The following is a 9,876-nucleotide window of genomic DNA, read 5'->3' as shown; positions in this document are numbered from 1 at the left end:
TTAGTATATATTGGCGCCACAAGCAGCTTTAGAAACATTAAGGGTCATTCAGCCAAAAATGGAGGTCTTAAAATACTGCCAAGGGGGGACCTTTGGATAGTCAGGGGGTCGAATCCGTGAGGAAGCAACGTAAAACCCCCCTTAAACCCCCCCTGTGAACACGAGTCACCAACCCACCAATTAATACCTGCATTTTACTCATTAGGCCCTAAACTGACTCATGTGAACACCTCTCCATATCGATCAAGCGAACTCTCCCCATCAATCAAATAAGAAGACGAAATCAACAATTTATTGGACAGAACTCGTTAATATGCAGACAAATATTATCGAAACAGTTATGGGCAAAGTTGTCGGGCTGACAACAATCCAAGTTCTGTAAGACCAGCGAGGAAAAATTGTTTATTGTCCAAATTTTTGAGAACAATCGGCTATTTAAGCTGTCAAATTATTCCTCATTTTCACAATTTCATTTACTTTCTTTCTCTCAAAATAGCTACATTCTAATTTGTTGAACGTTAGCATCGTTCATAGTGCAAAAAAAGCGAAATAACTAAGTGAACTTGATCCCCTCAAATTGTTCGGGGAGATTGCTCATCATGTCCTTTTAACTTGAAGAATACAAAATTTGCTTTATATTTACTACGCTATTTTTAAAACTTTATGGACAAGCAAAAAAAAAATCAGCAAAAACTACATAAGAGCACTCACTGCGTTCATGATTCTTATGCAAGAAACACAAACTGAAACTACCAAATTGTATATTAAAAAACGAGAAATTAGTTAACTTTACAAACAAACAAAAAAATATCTCTCCATTAACTGTCAGTTGCGTTTGCATGATATTTAAAATTACCAATATAATTTATCAATAATACGCTAATAGAGGCTGTCATTTTTGCAGTCATTGTGCTCCCTAACTAGATGCATTGAACTTGAATATTCTACAATCTACGACCTTTAAATCGTCTTTCGAAAACCTTGCCCAATTAATTCCATTAAAAAACGAAAAAAGGCACGATATCTTCTCTGGAATTCGACATCGCTCTTAAAGTTCACGTTCCCTGGTTAATTTTCCAGTTTTTTGCAGAAGGAGAACCCTTGTTTTAATTAGTTAAATTGTTACAACACTCGATTAAGTGTAATCTTGCTTAACAGTTTGCACCTACTTCAACTGGAGGACAAAGAGAAAACTGAAAGACACACCGAGGCCAAGCGGAGCTCCAAATCTTTTGCGAAACAACACAAAAAAAAATTTGAGTCGAAAAAACTAGGTTTACAAAAATGAAAGTTTTCGTAGTCCTCAGTAGAAGTTCATTTTAGGCAAATATGCCAGACATTCGATATTAAATTAGCAGCAGAAAAAAACTTTCCAAGGGGAAACAAAGCCGAGAATTTTGAGCAGACACGAGCCAAGCCAAAAAAAAGTACTTAAAAAATTCTAGCCTTTCTGAAACTACATTGAACAACACTTGCAACTTCAATAAAAGTTGCTTCCAGAACAAGAAAATCCGTATCAATGATAAAGCAACTAAGTCGACAATCTTTGAGCAGTCAAAATTTCAGCTGAAAAAATTAAACTTGAACAACACTTGCACTCGCAATTACAATGAAAGCTGCTTACAGTACAAGCGAAATCCGTGATATGCCAACCAAGCCGAAAAAACTTTAGCAGACAAAAGAGAGTCCGACAATTCAATTTTAACCGGAACAAAGTTTCAATTGCATACATCATGAAAAAAAAATACAAGGTCCAGCTGGGACTCAAACCCCTGACTTTAGGATGGAAAGGTATCGGCGTTATGTCTAGGCCAACTCAAAACGAACCTGAAAGTAAGATTTGTAAGAAAATTTCTTAACGGGAAAAAAATTCGTTCACGATTACAAGACACTTGCTTTCGCAAGTATATAAACATTTTAAGTCAATCATGATTACTTCTATCGAGGGCGCTCTATTGCACCGAAATACATCAGCGAACGTAAAAATTTATTTTCAGTGTTGGAAACTAATGATATTCGAATGTTCTGAATGCAGTTTGAGAATTAAACGCAATTTCGCGTGAATAATGTTTTGCTTAGAAGCAAAATCGAGAAGAAGTTTGACAAATCCAGTTTTGATTGTTCGATCCCAATTCAACTATGTTTTAATTTTTGTACAAGACATCCAAACTTTTGAAAAAATCCAACTCCTCCTCGATAGAAGTAATCCTGATTGACTTTAAAATGTTTATATACTTGCGAAAGCAAGTGTCTTGTAATCGTGAACGAATTTTTTTCCCGTTAAGAAATTTTCTTACAAATTTCTTAACGGGAAAAAAATTAGTTCACGATTACAAGACACTTGCTTTCGCAAGTATATTAACATTTGAAAGTCAATCAGGATTACTTCTATCGAGGGCGCTCTATTGCACCGAAATACATCAGCGAACGTAAAAATTTATTTTCAGTGTTGGAAGCTAATGATATTCGAATGTTCTGAATGCAGTTTGAGAATTAAACGCAATTTCGCGTGAATAATGTTTTGCTTAGAAGCAAAATCGAGAAGAAGTTTGACAAATCCAGTTTTGATTGTTCGACCCCAATTCAACTATGTTTTAATTTTTGTACAAGACATCCAAACTTTTAGAAAAATCCCGTCACAAATGGCTTTTTAAAAAACCGACCTTCATGCAACCTTCTTTCTTTGACAGCCGGAAGAACAACAAAAAATTAACTTGGAAAACCTTTCAAAAGAAACAGACAGCTAAATAAAGGTGAACGTAAAATTTTTTTTAAATTCCCTTTCGAAGTTTCTTTTTCAAATACCTAAGAAAAAAATGACATGGAAGCTCTTAAACTCAAGAACTTTTTATGACTGACATTTTTTTTGCTTAATTTGCACCAATTTGATAAAACTGGATGAATAGGAGAAAATAGTTCGCCGAAAAAGCTAACATCGCAAATAGACAATTGAGAAAAAAAGTCAATGAACGCAAGTTCTGATTTTCTAGTTTTTTGACAACTTTTTTGACAACATTAACCCGATTTGAGAAAACTGGATCAATTTGACAATTTTGTATTTCGCTGGGAAATCTGAAAATTAAATTCCATTTTTGAAACTAGAAGTCGATGGTTCTTTTTGTGACCTTTATACTTATGCTGTTCGAGTGGAGTTTTCCTCCTTTCGACAGAAGAAATTTACTGCACTTAAAAAATTTAAAATTCAAACCGCAAAAAAATCATTTTTAGGCCTGAAAAAAAATCAAGACATGAGTATTCACTACGTTCATGACTCTTAAAAATGATATTCCACTTTCGAAACAAAGTATTTCACGTTTGTTTGCACCATTTCATTTTTTAGATGGAGAGCGCTGTTTGCCTTCCTTTTAGCAAATGAATTTGAATTGAACTTAAGGCACGAAATAATATACTCGAATCCGAAATAGTTATGAACTAACTTTTCAGATTTTTCCTGAAAAAAAAACAAAAACGGCAATAATCTACTATTTCTGAATGTCACTTTCTTTTTCTCGAGGGGCCGGATTACTTATCAAAATATCATTTTGGGCTTGATTTTCGAAGCACTTCAATTATAACTTTTAACAAAAATAATAGATTAAATTTGATTCGATTCTATTTTAAATGTACACAGAAAATGAAGATGAAAGAGGCATTAGCATGTGCACAGAGAGTGCGCACAGAAAATGAAAATGAGTGAATGATATTACAATGAATATACTATGTTTTTACAGTTTGGCTTGTACGCTATTCGGTATAACCAAGTCAGAAAACTCCTTCGAGTCAGCTTTTCCTTTTCCGATTTCTCTGAACAGTTGAATAACAATCTCTGAGTGGTCTGCATATAAACAGTTTATGTCAAAATCGGCATCTAAGTCCACCCACTGAGCGCCCACAGCGTCGTCTCCTGCCTGCAATTTGCGGCCGAGGTCGTCTTCGGTGGCGAAATGAAACCAGAAGGCTTGCGTTTCCATCCACGCATTGTCCGTATTTCGAGGGTCATCCACCACCTTCGAGATGATCTGCAGAAAAAAAAACATGATTCAAGCTTTGGGAAAGAATAGCGAGACTTCATATAAGCAGGAATTAACTTCGATTACATAGATCAAACTATGCTGTGTTCAAAAGCATAGAAGCTCTATTGCAGTGCACTTGCTAAGTTTGGATATTGTTTTGCCTCATTCGCAGAAAAACATGCGCTGTAGTTATTCCGAAATTTATGGTGTCAAGAGTAAAGGAAAGTTAAAGCTACAATTTCTTATTTTTAAAACTCACTAGTGGCCGGCAATTAAGTTAGCCAATCAGGATTCAGTATTCATAACGTTGATTGGTTCAAAATCTTTGTGATTATGGTCCTTTGGACATGAGGATTCATACTCACAGGTTCCTCCATCTGTTTGTGCTGTACGAATCTCTTCACAATCTCCGCCCTCCGCTTTTTCTTCTCCTGGGGTGACAGGGCACCAGTTTCATCTCCCTCGATCGCCTCCTCACAGAACTCCCTGATAGCAGTGCCCGACAACTCATTCTCCCCAGGGTCCACCATACCCTGCAAAGAAGACACTTCTGTTGAATCGATCATCTTCCGCAAAATTATGCCAGCACGAATCGTTAAAAGTCAATATGTATGAATGCACATCTGTAGTTATTACACACTTTAAGAGTTCCTGAAAAAAAAATCAGTAAGACCTATATAAGAGTCATCACTACACTACGTCATTACTCTTAAAAACTGATTTGGACGTTAAGAACAATATTCAAATTTTGAAAAATTTTCCAAGCTCGTCTTCCCGCCTCTATTGAATGCATTGACGCAAGCATTCTCAGTTTGTCAAAACCTCCTGGTCCAGTTCACTTAAAAGTTAATTACACGTTAAGTTAATTACTACTGATTGTGGCCTCTGGAAATAACAATCGGATCGAAAACCCTCGGACCAATCGAACTTCAAATGAGGGGTTTCTGACGGGTTCTATTAGTAGCAAACTTACTCCCGGGAGAGCAAACTCTTTCGTGTCTTGTCTGGAGATGAGAGCCAGCTTCAGAGTCTTAGGACCACTTTTTGTGGAGAAACTGTAACATCATACAAAATTCATGACTCATCGTTATAGAAGAGACAATAATATGCTGGTAAAAAGTACATGTACACTTGAACCATTAAAAAAAAAACTTTTTTTCACAGTGAGTACCCAAACCTAAATAAGGAGAATTTAGGGTAGGGCGGGGCATTCGATTCCTCACCCACGCAACTGGTATCCTTTTGGTACTATTTTACCAAAATTTGGAAAATTTGCGCTAAAACTTTTCCAATGGTGCCAATATACCTTAAATTTGTGAGGTGAACCATGCAAAAACGCCTTAAAAGGTCATTTTGTGAGGTCATTAATGTTTTAGTTCCAATTTTTTTTTGAAAAAAAAACCACCACCTCGAAAAAACTCTTTATGCGCGCCTGCTAATACTAAAACTAATTTTCAACGTTATTCAATTCCAGATTGTCAACGTGGTGATTCCACTCACCAGGTGACAACTGGATCGGCCGCATGGTTGGGTCCATATTTGCCCAACAGTCCCCTGCCCACCATGCCAGTGCGCCCACTTGGGTTCAGAGGAGCCCCTGTGATCGGATCAAGCTGATAAGTGCCTAGATACGAGATTCTGTTCACTTCTGTGGTCTTGTCAGGCTGAAAGATAGAGGTTATTGAAACTAAATGGTAGTTTGTTAAACTACTAAAACATTTCTTTTGACCTTGTCTACTTACACCGTGCATTGGATGATAAGGAACTTTTGCCCTGTCATTGAACTTGAAGTACATATCCCTGTCATTCCTATAAAGTTAAATTGCAATTTTTCATTTGCCAGAAAAACATTCAAACATAATGGAGCGCATTCATATATTGATACTCATGTATGTTTTTTGCGGAACAGTTGATTTCCAGCAACAAATGCTCAATAGTTATACTGCTATCATTCAATCATGGCTACTAAATAATTGCTAGCATCTTCTCAAATCACTATAATCACTACATTGTTGCAAAAAATACAGGCCTCAGACGAAAATTTACACGAAACCACGACTGTGACTTACATTGTCATTCCTAGTAGTTCTGGGTCAGCCCATATGGGGGGATAGTACAGCATGTTCTTCTCATACCCCCCGTCCGCCTTCACCTTCTCCATCAAATTGAACTTCTGCTGCATTGTGTCACGCGGCTTCGTGAACAACTCCTGCGCACTATACAGTATGGGCGCATAACCTGGGTACTCCAACTGTAAGAAAAGGCACATTAGCCAGGCGACAGATGTATTTGGATTATTTAACCCGATTATTAAAAGTCTTGGAAGCACTAGGCTAAGATATTGTTGAGTACTCTGAATTAGGAGCCATCATCATCCACTGAAGGAAGAAATGATGAGCCAACAAGGACAACTTTTAGGTTGAGTATTTAGCTTTTTAGCATGAAAATTTGTCAATTGCGTTCGTGGTTTGAGATATTGTTTTGCAATTATGGGATCAATATACCGTTTTCGTGATAAAATGTTGCAAGGCTTTGTGGCTGTAGTGCTGTACTAGAATTGAAATGCCAATTAAGTTTAATTATGAACAAGAATGAACACGACGGAACCGATGCGGAACAATGTATGTACCTGCCACGACTTTTTCTCCTTTGGCACTGGATATCTGGCCAGATACTTGCTGTTCTTCAGAAGCACTGGTTTAGGGTACTCGTCCATAACCACTATTTCATCCTGCTCCTCCCTCGCTTTTTTGCTCCCCCCTGACATACCTGAGCAGAAAAAAAACGAGAAATAGAACTGAGACCCCATTGGAACTTGCTAACTATTTTAGGGGACAATAAGGGGGGGGGGGATGAAAGTTACAGAATTGCGTAAATCAAAACACGGAAAAGCGCTCGAACTTAATAACAAGTATACGTAGATATATAACAGTACGTAACTTATAACAGTAAATAACTTGCCATTTCTTCTCTTATTCGAGCACTTCGAAACATGAACATAAAATAGATCCAAAACTATTCCATCTCCTAGCAAGCTAAATTTGGGTGAGTGAATACAACAGAAAAGCATAACGAAAATCGTTTTATCGCAAGGCGACTAGATTATAATTGAGTTATATCAACTACTCGAGAATTTCGAGGAGCTGATTCAGACTTATGTTTCAAAAATATCTTTTATGAGAAAAAAATACAAGCCTTTAATTTTTCTGCAGTAATTTCCCATCGTAAAATTAGGAGCAAAATTGCAAATTAACGAAATTTAATCACACGGTTTCAAATTGTTCACGAAAAAGAGCTTTAACTTGGTCGCGTACGAACATCATAAAAATGACTTGAATCAAAATTTGCTTCCGTTCAGTTTTTGAACCTGAATATCATTTTAAAATTTACATACCAAGGACTGAAAATAGACATAGTGTTTAATCTAAAACGAAAGGTATGCAGATGATTTATCATTGATTTGTGCTCGACCGTATCACTTTAAAAAATCAGCTTCTTGGATAGTTTGATAAAATTAAGTCAAAATTGAAAGATAAGTTTTCAGCTTTTCGAAATCATTGACCAAAAAGTTAATTTTTTTGCACGAAATCAAAGGCAAGTCCTCAAATTAAATTGTGAAACATAAGAAAAACTTTTTATTCGCAAACAACCAATTTGGAAGCTTTTTGATGACTAAAATTCTTGATATTGCGGTTTCAATCTCACTGAGGAATCTTTCCTTCTCAGTTTCATAGCTCACTCTTCCAAAATTTACTTGGCCCGGAATTTGAAAGATGGAACTGCTACTTGAGTAAAATCCTGCAGACTATTCGGTTCTCTAGTCCAAAGGAATACGTATATTTCATGAACAAAACATCCACTGGTCGGAAAAAAATCACCTGTTATATTTCGTTTACGCTTGCGTTTATTCGGGTTCTTAGGACGAATATCAATAATCTCATGGCTGTGTTCATTTCTAGTCGCGACCAGTTCGAACCCCGAAGTCACTGCCGTTTTTCGACACCTTAACGACTTCCACTTGGCACATTTCCAGTGCTGGGTGGTGAGTGTTGTAGTTTTCTTGGTAAAAGAATGCCCGTCTATTATAAGGGTGCGCTGGTTTTTCTGAGACAGACCCCAGCTAATTTCGACCATGGTTAAAGACGACTAAATGATTCTTAATTTAAGTTTTAAAATAATTAGAACTGATATGAAGAAAACGATTATCGGTAAAGATGATTAAGTATTTGAATCAAACGGATCCAAAAAACTGAGTAAATGATTATAAAAATATATAAAATATGGCTATTTTTAAATATCGCCAAGTTCGCTAATCCGATTAAAGCTTAATATTATAAACCAATTGAGTGTGAACAAAAATCATCTAATTTTGAGAAAACTTCACATTTATGTACTCAATATTGAAGCCTCACAGATAAGCAAATTGGGCCATTGGGGCTTTTAAGCCTACAAACAGTAATCGTACAAAGCAATGCATTAAAATGGTCTAACCACATTGGGTATTTTCCGTCTTATTTGGATATTAAACACAGCTACTACTGCCTGAACAGAGACACAATATAACGTGTTACTCCGAAGGTTTTACTTGCACCACTACATACTCTATCTATGTTTGGTAGGTTAGTCTAACGGCACAAATGTTTTAACCTTTTCGGTGTTCACATTTGGTTATTTTATGTTGGGATATATTATAAATACTTCTGAAGCAAAGCAAATGCGTCCCCTTTTAATTTCAGAGCTAGCGGAGCAAAAAGCGCATGTAGCATTGTTTGATGCAAAAAATACCTTCAGTAAAACAAAAACTTTTTAATGATGATACTGTAGCTAGAGCGCGACATTTTACAAAATTTAGATCAAGAAAAAATACACAGAAAATTTTAAAACACCGCCCATAATGCTCGCATCACTTTAACTAACCAAAAAAACCAACTGACAACGAATTAACACAGAGGCAAAGCGGAGTTTAGCACCACTTGCGATACAACAAGACAACGGCGAACTGGCCGACAGAAAAAAAGACAAAAGCCGCTAAGTTGAAAATTTTTATTTAAAATGTCTGAAAAAACTAGATCTCCCAACGTTTTTCATGAAAAGCAAAAACTCCAAAAGCCCCTCTCAAATTATAAAGATAAGCGAGATTTGTTGGAGCATGATTCTTCGTCATCCTGTGGAAAAAGTTAATTCCGGGAGAAAACTCTGGGACCCCGTTGCAATACTGTTGCATAAAAAAACTAAAAATTGAAGAATTCCAAAAAAAAGCGAATCAAAAGCTTTCAGTATTGGCATTTTTAGATGAGTCTAAGAAATCAGTACTTCCCTGCTTCAATCTACTTGAAAGATTAAAACTAAAATTCAACTAAAAAATTAAAGTGAAGCTGTTTTCTGAAAGCGTAACTTTGCTTTCGTCTTCGTGAATGAACTTGAAGCTTCAAAAACCACAAAAGCTTCAGACCACAAAAATTGATCATAGGCAAAGCTGCACTTCGAAAACACAAGCGATAAAACGGCAAAAATAATCTGTTAAATTGCAAGAAAGCGAAATACGTTTATATATTTCAAGGTTCATTTTCTATGGGCCGGTATCGAATTGCCGACGGGGAAATTACGAGTTTCGCATCCTCTCATCTGCTCCCAGGCCAATTGAAAAAAATGTAACACTAGGCAACAAACTAAAGCCAATAGAACACAGAGTAATGAATTAAACTAACTGCCACTTTTCATACTATGACTTCACGCCATTCATTATTTTCTGACCACTGACATCTGCCTATTAAAAAAAATATCTGATTTGGTTAGCTTATAACAAACTAATTTTCAACGGATAAAATTTGACAGCTCCAAACCGATTGTCTGACTACTGTTA

General features: G+C 36.3%; 1 protein-coding gene across 3 annotated transcripts in view; it reads right to left on the bottom strand.

Moving 5' to 3' along the window:
• Positions 1-3,467: 3,467 nt before the first annotated feature.
• The window catches only part of LOC134846902 (ADP-ribose pyrophosphatase, mitochondrial-like), a 33,216-nt gene continuing 26,807 nt past the window's right edge, over positions 3,468-9,876 (bottom strand). For 2 of the 3 annotated variants that reach the window (XM_063864318.1, XM_063864317.1), the window contains exons 5-11: positions 6,643-6,782; positions 6,083-6,264; positions 5,756-5,822; positions 5,514-5,677; positions 4,987-5,068; positions 4,379-4,546; positions 3,468-4,019 (exon numbers count right to left, since the gene is read on the bottom strand). In XM_063864318.1, coding sequence (XP_063720388.1) covers positions 3,726-4,019; positions 4,379-4,546; positions 4,987-5,068; positions 5,514-5,677; positions 5,756-5,822; positions 6,083-6,264; positions 6,643-6,782 — 1,097 coding nt within the window. In that variant the 3' untranslated portion in view covers positions 3,468-3,725. Of the gene's footprint in view, positions 4,020-4,378; positions 4,547-4,986; positions 5,069-5,513; positions 5,678-5,755; positions 5,823-6,082; positions 6,265-6,642; positions 6,783-7,891; positions 9,254-9,876 lie in introns of those variants that run through there. The other variant, XM_063864320.1, reaches the window with a different exon arrangement.

This window comes from Symsagittifera roscoffensis, chromosome 5 (assembly GCF_963678635.1).
Source record: "Symsagittifera roscoffensis chromosome 5, txSymRosc1.1, whole genome shotgun sequence".
Lineage (NCBI taxonomy): Eukaryota > Metazoa > Xenacoelomorpha > Acoela > Convolutidae > Symsagittifera > Symsagittifera roscoffensis.
This window is presented reverse-complemented; position numbering and strand designations above follow the sequence as displayed.